The sequence below is a fragment of the Aricia agestis genome, chromosome 1 (genome assembly GCF_905147365.1).
Source record: "Aricia agestis chromosome 1, ilAriAges1.1, whole genome shotgun sequence".
Lineage (NCBI taxonomy): Eukaryota > Metazoa > Arthropoda > Insecta > Lepidoptera > Lycaenidae > Aricia > Aricia agestis.
This window is the reverse complement of record NC_056406.1, coordinates 14,761,061-14,778,352: the sequence shown is the minus strand read 5'-3', so window position 1 is coordinate 14,778,352 and position 17,292 is coordinate 14,761,061. Positions and strand designations below refer to the sequence as shown.

The window sequence follows — 17,292 nt, the reverse complement described above, 5'->3', positions numbered from 1 at the left end:
ATTTTCATCGAACACTAATTCATATCTGCATCCACTTAAAAAAACTTCATTCTTTTCGTATCTGGTATGTTTTCAAATCGTTGTAACGAAACAAAATATGAACACAAGTTACAACACAGGAGGATTAACTTCTAGCGAAACGAGTGTTCTTTTGGCACGGAGCCCCAAAATTCGTATTTTCCGGAAGCAGTTCTACTTACGCTTCCTGTTAGTCCCTTTTCGCGTCTGCGCCGTCGCTAACGGTCGTCCGTACTATCCAATTACACTAATTATGACTATCACGATGTTCAATTAATGTGCTCCTATTACTGCATTATAGTGTAGAGTTGCACCGATGCACGATCTAAAACGATCTCCTCCATAATTGGTACGTAAACTCTCCGGAGTCATACTACAAAACCGATCGAATAGTAAATGCCGCCGAGATAATAACTATAATATTAATTTGTATAATTACACAATTTATAAGTGATGAGATGCCTCCGAGGTCGCCTCATTAGATAATTCTTGGGGAACTAGGAACTATAAACACGGAGGCGTGTGGTAAGATATGGAGACTATAAATATTTCGCGAATTATCAAAAAGGCAAAGTTCAAGAGGCATATATCAGCGGTGATGGCATAGCTATAATTAACACGGGGTTTGAAGTAACTCCAGTTATGAATATAATATCTCTCCGGGCTGCCAGGCTAACGTAGCGTGGCGAACCCAACAATGAAGCACTAACGGTACGAGACACTAATTGTGAACGAGCAAACTCTGCCGTTAGCTGTCGATAAGTAGTTACAGTTTCCCGGGATCTACCGTCAACCTGTCATGCGGTGAATGGAAACTGACTTGCGTATTTAAATCGGGTTCATTTATGCGTAAAATTTGGTTTTCAGCTAGAATCAAAAGATAAAAAGATCTAAGCTAGAGAAGTTTTATATGGCACTCTTTGTCGTGTATTATGTATTGTCAAATTTGGTTCGAGCACGATATGTACGTTTTAACAAGAAAGTCGCAGTCGCGCTAACAATTTCGACACACAAAGAAATCACAAAGGTCGATTTATGGTTGGAGCTCGGTACCCGGTCTCCGGCGTCGAGCATCAGTCGGTGCATCTAACGGTACCCGATTTGGAGTCATGGCCGCTCTGCCACGAAAGTAATCGATTAAAATATCTTTATAAAGTTGAAATTTGACGTACGGCTCCAGTCCTATAAATTACGGGCTGCCAACGTATATTATATAAATGAGTGCGTTGTAACTTGCAGCTAAGTTTCTCTTTATATTATAAACTGCACCTGAAGGACGCGGATGTCGGCAACGGGCAATCTCTTAAATTATATGTGGTACTGCAGAAGTCAGTCAATAGGCGAACATAAATAATTTGCAACATAAACGAGTTTAGCGATAATTTAAATAAGGACATACATATTAAAAGCCGCATGCTATAATTTGTGATGAACGTGCTAAGAATACACACCGTACACGCCACCCTATTATTACAGCAAGTCACGAATTAAGAACATTGCACGTGTTGTTTAGTTATAGGATCGTAATAGTTTTGGCAGGGCATTCTGTTTAAATTAATTAATTACTGAGAAGTGAGCGAGTCTTATAAGGCCTCGATTGAGCCCTATAAGGCGAAGTTTATTATCTATCTGAAAATAACAGATATCAATACTCCTACAAACTTAATCTAAAATCTCAAAGCCGAGCAAATCGAATACATGGTGGAAATTAAAAAAACAAATTAGCGAGAAAAATTAGAAGAATGATTTTCATTACCATTTATAGTTAGGCTAGTTAAAAAAAAACAGTTAAAAGTCCATAAAACCGCTAAAACGAGAAGATTACAATAGGACAACTCTCAAACGTAATACTCAAACAAAACAACTGCATTACGCAGACATATTCTCGGGTATGGAGAGGTTTGTTGAGCAAACAAAAAATTCATATTCTCAAACACTCCAACAACACGAGTACAAACAAACCTCGTACCGCGTACGTAGGTCCGGCTGCAGGTGCTCGGCTAAAAGAATGCCAATCACTAAATGGCCCATTCGATATTCTAGACACGAATGCCATAAGTTCACTCTAAAATATTGGACACAGTTTTAATACTGCAGTCTGCACACAACCTTGCAAATACTTTGTTTTACCGCAATACCTATAATCTATATTCATGTTCATTTATTTTATAAATAAGTTCATACATAACAGGCGCGGTCGCAGCCTCAAGTTTTGGAGGGGGGTGACACAAAAAATATCGCTGTTATAGGATAACTAGAAATTTCCTTTTTATTATTTGGCAAGATTTTGTGCGTTTACAATTTGACCTTAGATTTGGGGGGGGAGGGGGGGGGGTCATGTCCCCTGTGACCCCTTCGGACCGCGCATGATACATAATTGCATATCTACGAAATATCTACAATGTAACATTAATGATTCTAATGTCGAAACCATTTTATTTGTTTTTAAATACATACTTTTGAAGGGCCTAACGAGAATTTAACTTCTAATATGACCTTCGACAAGACAAAAAATCAAAAATCTAAGAAATAACTTATTTCATATTATATTCTGGACAAGAACAGAAAATATTAAGACAAAACTGCAAGAAGAAACTATATTTCTTTTATTTCATGCAGAATGTCTTAGACGTGCTAAGACTAGCCCATAAGTAGGCATAGGAGGAAATGTAGGTACTAAGGAGACATCTTCAGAAGAGACGTGTTGAGTTTAACAAGCACTTGACTGCGGTAACAGCGAGAGCCGCGCAGCTCAGCCGGAGTGCCCTCCTGACTCATCAGACAGGCACAAACATCTGCGATCGTCGACACTACTTTGTGCTATTTTGACTCATATTTGCCAGTAAATCATTAATATTAAATGGAACCTCCTTCCGTAAATAGCATACTTTGTTGATAAATAGCAAAAACCGCAGTAATTGTTGTAACCACAAATAAGTCACCGAATCGCGAAACGTGGCCAAACCGCAGAATTATAGAGACAAGCATCCAAACCATGACTCATCGAAAAATTATTTAGTTGTATCGGTTGTGCTTTTTACGTTGTTCTTTGATTAATTATTTCCAAGCCAGAATACGGTAGTAAATCAAAATGAGAGCTAGTGATTAATGTGAGAGGTAATAGAAACCTGAAGACACATATTGATTACATTGACTTTCGGAGTGTCGTGTGACCGGCGGGCGGCGGGTATGCTGCCGTTACTGCATGCTCCGCCAATCAACCATTTCGAATTACGCAAAATATTAGCGATTGAATTGCATAAACCCTATTCACGATAGCGATAATCCTGGCAAGTGCATAATCAAAGTTTATGCAACTACTTCATTACAGTGATATCTTCTAGTGGCACTTAACATTTCCAGTCGGATAAAAACAAACTCAAAGTAATCGATGAATAAAAAGCTTCAAATGTGGTAACTTGATTGTAAAATAGTAGTATATTTGCGGAGATTATTAAGATAGAGACTAAAGATAGTGCAGCTAAATACGAAAAAATTGCTCTTAATGTAGTATTTACAGAAACAAATAACTTCAAACAAATAAATAAATAAAGAAATGATACCCCTTTAAGTAGTTGTATAACAGGAATTTCATTATCTCCACCAACACATTCTCGTAAAGTGTCGTGTGGATGGGAATATGGAATATTTACCCGTGCATATCGAAACGCAAATATTCCCGATGGAAAATGACATTCTCGTACGTATCCCGTTATGCCGGAATATATGAATATTCAGTATGCATTGTTTTATTATCAAAGGTACTGGCCGTATTGACTAATTATAGCTAGTGGGTTATAATTGAATGTCACGCTATCACAAATCACGAGACCTACATAGTCGTAAGACTCATAATCTCTAGGGTATCTCCTTAGAAATTAATGATCGCGACAAAATTTAATATGTTTTAGAGTGTTAATAAAGTTCATGCCGGCTCCATATCTAACGGCATTTTATTATAATACGCCTACTCATTGTCTTTTTATATATATTTCCTGCTTAGACGGATAGCCGTAGCACAATACAACTGCAACGATTCCCTCGGGAACAGTTGTTTTGTTGTAAAATCCATACCCGCTCTGACGGGTGTAAAATTTTCTGATGATCGATTACATTATAACAGACGTTCAAAATTACATTCGCAACATGGGAGAATTACGAGTCGAGACGAAATGGCTGAGTTATTTTTTCTCGCATGCGTGAACCTTTTTGCGAGTGAAGATGCAATGGTGACGGATGCGTCATCACAATCGCGTTCGTCGACCTGCCCTCACGAAACCGAGCCGCTATCGTTGAAATTGCACTCTTTTTTGCTACACTCAATATAGGTAGATACAGGAACTTATATGGCAACTGGTTTACCCTTAGTGGGTTTACCAGTCATACACTCGTATAAGATTATATAATCGGCGTAGTAAAGCTGAATGTTTATGTGATTGGATCGATCTAGAGGTTTTCTAACCCTAGATGAATCACTGTGTAGTGAGTAAAAATGACGTCATTTATCTGGATACAACTTCAAGGTAGCAGTTTATTGATAATATCCCAGTGATTCATACAATTATGATTTTAATATTGCTTTCGCCATTTCAAGCTTGTCGAATTCCAGTTTCTCTAGCCTTAATTTATTATTTACATGGTTAAACTTCTGTATCGAATTTAATACTACTCAAGGATGAAATATATTCCGTAAAACTATTAAATTTTTACAATACCAATCACCCAAGTTTATTACATACACGGTCTTTGTTTCCATCGCCACAATTTCTTTAAACGTCAGCCTTATCGTTGTGTTTTGTGCTAATTTGAAAATTCTACCGATAGCAAACACTGTGCAAATTGCTATTAGATATCCTTAAACTTTACAATTCAAGAATTCTTTACAAATGCAGATGCCAAAATTAGCATGGAATATAAGCCAATACAAATACTATATAATATATTCATACGATGTAACCTTGTTTTTATTATTTTAAAACTAAAACCAATTTAACCAGCATTTACCCTATTTATTTGCTGACACGACCATTGCAAAGTCCATCAAAATGTTTCCACATTTCGAAGAACTCATCCATAATGGTTCGTGATGTTAAAGTTTGTCATCAAGCATTCTCGGGTTAGGAAGTTAATTAGTGCGATATTACGGTGTTTATTGCCGCAGTTGTTCGGTGAAGTTGGGCGGGAGTAATTACCGCCCAGCTACAGGCGCGAGGGCCGACGAGGGCTGGAGCTCGGCGCCAGGAGTGCTACGACACTTACTCCTCATTATTGTGCATTATTTATTATCTGCTCAGTATACTCGCTCAAATTGAGGCATTTAGCGCGAGGTTTTTGATCCTTCACTTCTATTAGGGCGAGTCGCTTCGTCCTCTCATGTATTTCAACAATTTCGACATTTCAACCTTGGAGTGTTTAAAAAGCTTAAACCATTTGCGCAACGCTGGAACGAGAAAATATACTAAAGCTTTGCTGTTAGAATCGACGTGGCGAAAATATCTCGCATCACTCGGAGTGATTAGGAGCAGTGTCATTAGCCTCGCAATTATTTCGCCTTACGTTCTGGATGACAGATGTTCGCTATACTTAATCCGAAAGATAAACATCCAATGGAGCATAATCTTCTAGTCGTTTGATATTAAGCACGCTGGTGGTTACGGATTAGCGATATAAAGCAAAACACACCGACACTACGTTCCTCGCAGATCGTTTGATTTAATCACAGTATCGGTGGTTCCATTTCATTCGAGCCTCACGGTCGAGACCGTTCTATGAATTCGCTTAGTTAATACACACTTGTGTTTTAGCAAATGATGCGAATGAAATATTAATGCCCCTTGCGGTTACCGGCGGTTGGTGGGTTTTCAAATATGTACCTACATGTATGGTATAAAATATAAATCGTGAATATAAATTATAAAATTCGGTACAAAAGACAGCATGACTCGCACATCACTAACATGAAAATATATCACACGATTTCATCTGAGCACGTTTTGCAGTTAAATGACCAGGTGATGGCAAAAGTTACTTGTTTCTATCAGTTAAGTGTTACGTTGACTTTGTAACACGTATAACTCGTAGTACTGTACAGACTAAAAGTAAGGTAAATCATAATAATAAAGAAATTAAATTCCAATTTGTCATCAATTATTGCGATGAAATCATGTAATTGTTCCCCACGAAACCAAACTCTGGGCGCAATAAATACGTAATGTACCCCGTATCGATTGCAATTCGCCCCTCCTCCGTTTTTATTACTCCCCTGTATGACATCACTGAAATGCAAAGTTTGCTCTTGACGTTAATAATGAAAATAAACGAACTCTACTTTCCATTTTATGCATTTGCAAGATTTTAACGAATTTTAAAATACAATCGACAATTGAATTGGGGTAACAATAGTTTCCATATGATGATATCGTTGCAGATGATATCGTTGTTAACAATTTATATTAGAAAATTGCAACCCAAAAGCATTGATTGATTTTGAAATACTTACTGAAATCGGAAATATAATTCCGCTCACTTATAAGTCTTATAAATAAGCGGAGTTAATTATAACCCTTGAAGGCATTAACAAGAAATTAAAAATCTCGATAATATTAACAATTAACAACATAATCCGTTGTTTTATCATATTACGGAATCAAAGAGGCGTGTAATTCGGAATGCTCAAGTGCGCTAATTTGGAGTCGGCGAAGAGGAAGCGGGCCACGTGCGGGGCGTTACCATGGCAACGGAGGAACTAAGTCGTTTGCGCCCCAACCTCTTTACGGCCTACCAGAGGAGGTACCCCCGGCACTTCTTTTTAGCAATCAAATCATGTGCCAAAAGCTTAAACGTTATTAAATTAGGGCAAATTCGGTCCAATGGAAGTAAAGTTTTCCTCCAATTCCCTGTGGCAGGAATCACGTGAAATTCATTACTTGCAATTTCTAAACTAAAAGGTATTTAACCACACCTATAACTTTAGACTACAGTCTGAAGTTGTAGGTGGGGTTAAATACCTATTAAAATTTTTGTTTCTAAAGTTGTGGGTGAGGTTAAATACCTATTTAAATTTTTGTTTCTTGTATTTGCTTTAACTTTTGATAAACTAATTACTTTTATGAGAATACCTTTTATTGTAGCGCAATCATAGGTAGATACATAGTTATAGATCGATTCACCAGACATGTTATGCGGCTCTTTTGTTTTTCAACCCCTGTCAGCTTGCGACTCCACCTCTAATCGCATTCCCCTGCTGCCGGCTGCTGGCCGCATCCATGTGTGATTTTATGGATAATTGAACGATTTGGGATTTTAGATGAGAACCCCAAATGAGCACATATTGTTATTTTTGCTGGTGTCTATTATTATTAGTGTAAAGAGGGGACATTTTTATTACATTAATGAAATAATTATATTGATGAATTTAGAAAAGGTTACAATTAGTAATGCCAAAAGGTTCAAAACTATTAAAAAATTTAAAGCTTTTCATTGTTAAGACTTAAGACCGTTAAGACACTTAAAATATGTTTAATGTAGCATTTAGAGAAAAACCATTAATTTTTTTCTATTCCATTGTTGATTCACGACGAACAATGAACTATGATAATGAAATACTAGCACGTAGTGGATTTTGTAACACTACCATCAATTAATAAGTCAATTGTTATAAAAGTGGAGTTGTGTACAAAGACGTCGATATCCAGTTTCTAAGTGTTCATTGTGGCGGTTCACAATGGGTCCGTTGCCGTGGCGAAGGCCGACCCACCGCTGCATAACGACTGCATTATCACCACTGCAACGCGACAAAACAACCGATAATAACTACCAACCTCAAAAAACATAACCTTTTTAGAACATTTTAGCTACAAGTAAAAACCGCGTAAAGGTATTCAAGGTGTTAAAAGATTAAAAGACAAAAACATTACGTATTCAAAACATTCCAATTACAGGTGCACAAAAACAAATCCCTTAATGACATAAAAGGTGTTAAATTAAGCGGCGTGAATGGTTCATTTTATGTACAAGTTGGTTCTGTTTTTGGATAGGATGACGAATGAATTGAACGGAATGCTAAAATATACGGAAATCGTTAATAACATGATATCAATATAAAATAAGTGAACTACTGACATTGACACTGATAAAAATTAAGCATTGATTTGTAAACATAATATGACTGTACGTTGTTTAAAATGGTTTAGTTATCAGTAGCGGAAAACTATGACAGAAATTTGCACCAGAAACAATAAATAATATAAGATTTTTATAATAAAATTAAAGTATTGTAGTTAAATCTCTGAAAGTGAGCATATTAATGCTGAACATACATACAATGCGGTGGAAAATGGGAACCCCGATAAACCAAGTGCGGTTTACACTTCATTATGCATATTATTCATAATAGCCACAACCTGGTTGTGAATACAATTTCAACGTGCACTATATTAAATTTTAGCAATCTCGTTAATTATTTGATGCTGTACATGATAACGCGATAATAATACCTTCTATAACTTCATTAAAGCTGAACTTTTGTGAGACAAGTCTGATGAAAGATGAAAGTCCCTGCATAATTGACATGAGTGATGAGTGGTGACACACCAAAGAGTAGCGTCACAGTACGTTGCATCAAGCTTAGATAAAATTAGCCTGCAACTAATTTAGAACAACTAGAGTATATTAAAAGCCTGGACCTATTACACTCGAGACATGTAGGGCAGCTGCAATCCTCAGTTTTATTACAATCGAGTGCACTCAATCATTAATTAAAAGCATCTTTAAATAGATTACTTTCTCTTCCTAGTGGAACATAAAATTATGCACTACTTTCTTGCAGTTCGCCCGCTAGCACCGGAGAAAAGTTAGGGCTACCGGAAGTTCTATCTCTATCTCCTCAATTGACTGAACCGAGAGCATTATATCATAATGACTGTTATCGCAATAAACGATTTGGCAACGCATCCTCTTCTGGTAGATATAAGATTAATAATTGCGTAACTGGAAAACGATTCTGGCGAGTAGATTCACAAGGACACTGATGTCACTAGTTCAAGGAGTCACTGTAGCCAGTTGGCACTATAATAACTTGGAAGTAGAAATGCATTTTAAATAGATCTTTAGCTATTCAGATTCATTAACAGAATTTCGTTGTCCTTAAGTTATCGAAGATTTACAGTAATTAATTTAAACTACATGAATAACACTTTTTGACGATAACAATAATTTAATTTATAATAAATATTATTATCAGTATGAATCAATCGCTTAGTAGAAAACTAATAGAAAAATGTATACATTAAAAATTTAAAAGCTTTTAAGACAAGAGGACCCTCCATTACTTAAGATCGTTTAATTACAGAGTAGTGTACGGATAAATTAAAATAGCTTCATTGAATTTTCTCCGCCGGCTCTTAAGTCTGAGTACTTCTAAAGCAGCAATATTTTTGAGGTCGAAAGTGGAAAAAAAGTTTACTTGAATATTAAATAACGTAATGTTTAAATGGTAGACACAAAATTGACCACCAAAATATAGATTCAATTGCTCTATATTTTGTTATGTATGTTGATCTAATTTTATATGCAATTGAAATAAGCAAGTAAAGGATTCAATGGAATACTTAGTGCATGTCGTCAGCAAACTAAAAATAAACTATTTCACAACTGGCCTACGAGAGCTGGCGTCACGCGTGTGTCCTGACAGGAGCAAGGATGAAAAACAACGTCCAGTCGGTCAGCTATTACAATAACAACCTTATGTCTTACCGGATGAATTCATTCTAGTTTTTACGGTTTCGTATGTCCAACAACAAGGACAAGGACGAAGCAGTCGCCTTTATGCCTAATACTGTATATAATATATTAATCTAATAACTAGAATGATTGTGAATCCTATATTATATTATGTACACATTTATTAATAGAGTCGATTATCATAACAATGAAGTGGTACCAAAAAATATCTACATTCCATTCCCCATTACAATTTCGAATAACTTAAACTGCTTAACGAATTTCAGAATAACATTAAAGCCTCATTCTGTCTATTACTTATGTTTCATATTTGTGTATGAATTAAATTTGATAAAAGTTCTCGAAACACCAAAAGTAAAGATGACATAACATAAAATCCTGAGAAAGTCGCGTACGTTCAAGGCAAGGATGTCAGAAAAATATGAAATGATAAATACTCGGGTATAAGTGAGGCGATGTGCCGTCGCTATCATAAGTGCCACTATTATCGACAATCAGACGACGACCTTGCAGCTCGTTGTCGCAAATCGTGGGGAGCCCCAGATTGTCATCCTCCATTCTGGCATCCGCCTTAAGTGCATTTTATCACGTAACACCTTGTATGACAGTGATATTGTCGATTTGATTCCGATTTTCCTTATCGGAAATTTTAATTTTTGAATATGATCCGAACCATAGCGAACTACTTTTGTAGATGTCCATATAATGTACATGTTCTTAATAACTACTGAGATATTTGTTACATTGTTAAGTAAGTTAATAATGTTAATCGGAATCGATACCAGCAATAATGATTCCTTTCGAATTGCTACGCAATGGAGCTTGTCGAACGTCCATTAACCAGGTGCGACATTACCAGATGCCTCGTTCGCTTCTTCGCTAGTGCTAATTAGTCCCGTGCCGCTTGATTTATCGTCTTGTATTGTCTCGCCATTATTGACGTTTGCATTTTCCCGTACTTGTAACAGGGTCATTGACTCAATTGAAAATGTTTAAATCGTTTTGTAATCGCTTTCGAAATGCTATACAATTGTATTTTTAGTAATACTCTCGAAACGGAAATGAACGTATGAATGCCATACCATTTTATCCTGCAAATCTCCCGACATCGTCACGCGTCGCGGTTACTGTTTATGACACAAACGCACAGTAATGTTCCACGAGATATTAATTTTTACAGCAACGTTATTTTTATGTGCACTTATAAATAATTTATTGTTTGTTACTTTTCGCTTAAGCATGTTTGTGGTCATGAAATCACGTCAATATAAATATTACTTTCAAATATAATGTCTTCTCATTTAACTGTTATCTATAACTAATGTCTTAAGCATCATAGTTGAATTGTAAACAAACCTGTGACCATTTCGAGACCTCGAAGAAGATCTATCTCGTCAACGACAAGGATAAACAATTCGAGGGATCCGAATTGGTCATCATTGGCCGGTCATTTAATTAATTCATCAAACAAGACTCACAAATATGGGAGCCAGACAGATGCCAGAAGCGCCCGCATCCTTTTGTTTTAGGTTTCAGAGCCTGTCTATGCTTTATTGCATATTGTATGAAGAACATAAGTACATATTATAATAGGACATAATATCTTTAACTTTACTCAAGCTTTGTAAGTAAAAAGTATTTTGTACAGTTACTTTGTCTTATCTATTTCTAGATTTCTTAGTATGATAACAACTTTTTGTATTCCAAGATCTGGTACATTTTTATACGTTTTACGAATTGTCTTAAATGTACACTATATGATACAGGTTTATCGCCGCGTGCTCTGTATTCAGCTACCGTTACACAATTACGTGAGTCGTATTTTGTGGAATTAGAGTGGATGACCAATTATTATGACATTACGCCGGTTTTCTGTTATCAACAATACAAGTTTTCATATATGGCGGCGTTCCCACGCTATCAGCTGGTTTACGCTCAACTGCTCTACTACCGGCTTACGACGCCATATGCATAGGTTTTGCTTGATCCCCGATAAGGTCACACCACTGCCCTAGTAATTCGTATCCGGGACACGTTGTAATTATTATTATTGTATGCAAAATTTCCCCTGGTTCTTGCGTGATATTTATGTCGGATATAGATGGATCAAATGTGAACTGTGAATGAGAAAAACTAACAATGGAACAATTAATATGATATATGGTCATCGGTGCATGTCCGTCACTGTCCCCGGGAAGCAATTTGCACCAGCACAAAAAATGAGCGTCCGCGCGGCGCGCAGCCTACCGGACACCATTGTCACAGTGCAGTACCGTTTATGACTCCTATGGGCTTAACTAACGGAAAATACGCGTCCAGTTCACACCGGCGCTCGCTACACTCGCATTCGATAGGGGAGATAACTTTAATTAATATTCATATTGTACATTATACTCAAATGTGGCCATAAATTACAATGTTTATTATTAATTTGCATTAATTTGTAGTTATTTTTAGGGATAGTTTTTTCATATTACCGACAAACCAACGTTTCCTATAAGCATGGTAACTATTACGCCGTATATACGAAATTGTAGAGCTGAGCATAGAATACTAATCTAGGTACATAACTTAATTCCGTGAAACAAATGTGCCCACAACCCACATGTACAGTATGAACGACCTAATCAAAAAGTGTATCTCTCTCATAACGGTTAAGTACTATTACCTTAATAACGTGTACCGTTACCTAATAACAAACAATTCAGCAGAGAAAATAAGTAGCAGAATAGCAGGCGCCAGCGTACTTATAACGACGACGACCGCGACCTTATTAACAATCTCATATCTGTAGAGCTTTTTATTATGAAAGACAAAGCGCACCTTTAGATTATAAAATCAGAAAATTTTAATAAAGATGTTTGCGTATTCATAGTGAATACTATATTTACACCAACTTGTGATGATGAACCCTCTTATAATACTCTACGTAAAGTGTAACGCTTAACTTTTATGATTAGAATTTAGATTTAGTTCGACGGAAACGTAAATTGGAATACTATGAAAGTAATCGACTAAAATACCTGTATACAAGCATTAAAATGGTGTTAGTAACGTATAAGGCATCAGAAACTATTACAAAATATTTGTTAGACATTCAGATTTCCTATGAAGTTCTTACTTGGTCTTAATAACCCGATGATTTTCCTTTACGGTACCGCCTCGCGACGTTTATAATTGCCAAGCTGTATATTAATTATACAATTAAAATGCCTAGTCTAGTTTTATGGAAAATTATGTAATATTCTATAGCAACTGTGTAAACGCGAATCACGAAAGTTGAATTTCAAGGTCTTTGTCGCAATTACACGCTAGTGCTTAATATGTTACGACCTTAACATGTTTAGGTACGAACCAAGCCTAAAATATTAATACACATATAACCAGTTAGGTATGTAGACTGGCAGACAGGCGCGTAAGCAGATTTAAATTTTAAACATGTTATAATATCAATGGTGAAAAAAGATACTAAAAATTCTACCGTTTCATCGTTGCTTCGTTGTAATTGTGCTTTAGTAATAACTTTTGCTCGTATTTAAACAAAAATAATATTATTATTTTGTTCCATAGACACCAAATATTATCATGCTAAAACTGAGAATAGGTTCTCTGAGTGATAGAGAAATTTTCAAGAGACCTATTACAACTATAACAAACCGGGTATTGTAGTAATCGAAATAAAATAAAGTGGCAAATCAAGAGAAGAATGAGTTATAAATCACTTTATCAGTCCCTCGTTATATTTAGATTGGTCCCTCAGCGAGCTTTCCTCTCGAGTGCATTGTTACTTGTGCATTCGACTTTCGAGTGCCCCACTAAGTGTTTCTTTATTTCCCGTCACTTCAGCTTTTTAATACTTATTTAAGGTTATAACGAACCTAATTCAAATGATTTTACTTGAACTTGATTTTAGTTAAAAAATGTAGAGAAAGTGTAATTTCAGTTTATTTGTACTGATTTTTTTAAAACTAAAATATCTTCTATTTGCGTCTCATATAAACACCACTGCCTTAAATAATTTACATAATATTTACCTAAAGTGGTATCCACTATCTACAATAACCCAACCCACTAACTTGTTCTGCAAATTAATTAACATTGACATTGAATGTATTACGACAGTAAAAAGTGGTTACCTAATGGTTATGTCGTTAGCATTACTTATAATGTACGCTAATACAGTGTCCTTCAGTAACACGGTCACGCAAATCGAGTTGCGGAAAATTTAAGTTTAAAGAAAATAACAAAACTAAACATAGAGGTGCACGAGTTGCTTGTATAAAATATTGAATACACACAATATTTAAATAATAAATATACACAAGAATTATATGTTTAGTCAGTCGAGTTCACCTTCAACTAAAATCTCACATAACTTAGCCAACTTATTCTGTTTAAATCTGCAATATTCTCATAATTATAATGCACAAAAATCATAGTAATATTCAAATGCAGGAAGTAAACATTGAAGCATGTAGGTGGCTCGAGGCGTACATCTACAGCTATAGGTGGTGAGCGAGCGGGCAATTGTTCATAACAAGTGAGGAGGATTCAAACGAGAGATTTCCTTGTTTCAATGAAAGTGGTGTTTCCCCTCGTCACTTTGGGCGCTAGAGCAGACGCTACAGGAGACTATTGTATTGTAATGCGCGAGGCGATGTTTGTGTAAAATGTCTGGGTACTTCATTAGGTCTGTTATAGGGGTCCTCGACGTTCTAATTGAGTAACAGCCATGTTAATTTCAGATTGTATTCAGATTACGTCATTTCCATATCATTTTGTGATTTTAATTGCTCGTTTAACCTAATATCTTAAAGTGTAGAGTATGTTACTACTTTGTATGAAGCTTATTGCAATCTTTATAAAACGTAACGGACTAACGTCCATCTTTAAATGTATGAATAGCATCTTTATATTCTTTAATTTTCTTATCACATTAGCAAGTAAAATGATATGGTTAGGTTCTTCGTATAGGAAGTGACTACGGGAGGTCCCGATTATAAGGACTTCATTTATACATTACCCATTCAATTTTCATAACGAGTCCACCTACGCAACGCCATGACTTCATAACATTCAATGTCACCCAACAATTGTGTCAATACTGGTTTTACTACATTAGAGGCTATTTCGTGTATTTATGTGTACACATTCATAATGATGAGTTATAAACCTGCTACTTTATGGACTATTTATTGCAGTTTATACATGGCCTCACAGTGTTTTGTATAGGAGGTCTCATGTTTATTGCCAGAGTGATCACTTCGGTCGGGATTCGGGATCGTATAATGAGATCGGACCTAGAGGCGATATATCATTTCGTTATCGAATACCGAACGAATGGGGCATCCGGATTTGTGTCAAGCCAACTGGGCCGTGTCAATCCACAATTGAACTTATTAAATTGAATTAAATCTACTCGTGGCGGTACTAACAATGATTTATAGATTCAATTAGCTAACGTTAACTCCGTTAGGGGGCTAAAGATCATATCATCAAATTATAATTTGTCCCCGTGTTAGCGTTTTATTCGTTTGAAACATTGTGAAACATGGTATTAATTATTCAGTCGGTATTGCACTTGTTGTCACGTCATAAATTCCGACGTTTCCACAACATCAACACACGCACTGGCTGCAGTAGCCCGACTCCGTATTCAGTTATTAATCGCAATGGGTCCGGCTGGATGCATTCGCAATTATGATGCACTGATGCAATCCACTTCATGCAAATACTGTTACACATACTGTCGATTTGCGTATTTTAACGTTTTTAATGGGACAAGTATTTCATATATTTTCATAAAACGTTGCATGCCGTTGTGTGCAATGACAGAAAGAGTGTTCTGAATTATGCTGATACAGAAATAATTATTTACAGATTTTTCAATTTCAACTAACTCTTAAGCTTTTGGGTGTTATGGGATCTTATTATAGCTACCAATACCTACCAGCCAAATGATCGGATTATGTATCGAGTTTATATTAATCCATTGTCAATTCTTGAGCTTAGAATTCATTACACTTTACAACCGGTTTAAAACAAACTCAAATATAAAAAATACGATACATTGGATAACCTTCGTATCTAAATTATATTTGCATATTATGCGGGTGAAGATTGCCGAAACAAACTCAAATTGGTTTTATTTCAACTTGGACGTATTGAATTTGGTTACATAGTTATTGTTAAAAAATAAGGTCTGCCGGATAGAAAACACTGAAAATAATAAATATTTACTTTTCATTGCTATCAGTTTAATCTGAATCTCGATCTGGACCCTACCCTCCTGATTTACGAGCGATAACGGGGGGGAGATATCGAAAACCTCTTTTCTTTACATAAAGTTAATAAAAACTCGAAATGCGTTATACGACGCATGTTTCGTTTCACGATTCACTTTCAGTCGCAGCTCGAAACCTGTAATAGGAACGCGTTTCAGTAAATATATTTTATCAGTCGTTTGTGCGGTGGGTTGTGCAGTGTGCACGGTGGACATCAGTTGCTGGCTCGTGCATTCGATCGATTTCCCAGGCGCCTCTGAGTCCACCCTCCCGTAACAAATATAAGCAATGTTAATAGATCTTGCGTTGCGAGCGATGCGATCTATTTGTACAAAGATTTCTAATCAATGTTAGCATTCTATTAATCGGTAAACAAACGCAAAAAAAAATGTGTAATTCATTATTATTGAATAATATCTAGCTTTAATAAAAACATAGTTCCCGCAATTACCTGATAATAAAGTCAATTAATAATGAAACTCGACATCAATCAACTTTAATAACATTTAAGTCTCGACAGTTGAAAACGACAACAAACAATAATGTAATTTATGTTTAAACTTGAATCACTCTCCTAAAATAGACTCGATGTAAATTTTCATTTGCAGTTAAGTTCGTAACAAAATTGTATCTACGATATAGAAACTCTGCTCTCGTAACAAACTGACACCCTCCCCGATCCCCATCCCCCAGAAAATGGCTTCGGTAACTAAGTCAGGAAAATTGAGTTTCAAAGCGATGGATGCACCGCAGCCTGTTTACTCAATCCCGTGCCATATTTTTTTAAATTATATTTAGTTCTTTCTAACTTTACCTCATAAATACTTCATAGTTATTTGTGATAAACTATAGTCGAGCTGCTGTCGATCTAAAAAAAGAAAGAGCACCTAAAGGTTGAATGTATTGAAGCATCTGTGAAGTGATAAGTGGACAAATATTAATTTTTATTTTCCTATTGTTCGCAGGTCGCAACGATGACGTTAACGAGAAACTGTGCAAGTGGATTGTGGGTGGTACTGTTAACGGCGACTTTAGCGATATCAGTTTTTGGCGATGCCGGGGTGGGACTGTTCAATGCCCGACTCAAACAAGTCGTAACTTCCAGCACGCTGAAGTGGGCTAACATGAAGAAAGAAGCTATGAGCAACTACGTCGTCGGCGCCGATTCTCAACAAGGTAATTTTTTGTTGTTTAAATAATAAAACAATAATTATTGCATTAATAGAATTTGCAACGATGAAGCTCAAAC

General features: G+C 36.1%; 2 protein-coding genes across 2 annotated transcripts in view; one reads left to right on the top strand and one right to left on the bottom strand.

Moving 5' to 3' along the window:
* The window catches only part of LOC121740329 (mitoguardin), a 48,970-nt gene that overhangs the window by 17,077 nt on the left and 14,601 nt on the right, over positions 1–17,292 (bottom strand). The gene's annotated exons all lie outside the window — the stretch shown is intronic.
* Positions 1–17,292, top strand: part of LOC121740342 (protein unzipped) — a 28,374-nt gene that overhangs the window by 8,069 nt on the left and 3,013 nt on the right. Inside the window, exon 2 of the mRNA XM_042133017.1 lies at positions 17,009–17,219. Coding sequence (XP_041988951.1) covers positions 17,018–17,219 — 202 coding nt within the window. The 5' untranslated portion in view covers positions 17,009–17,017. The remainder of the gene's footprint in view (positions 1–17,008; positions 17,220–17,292) is intronic.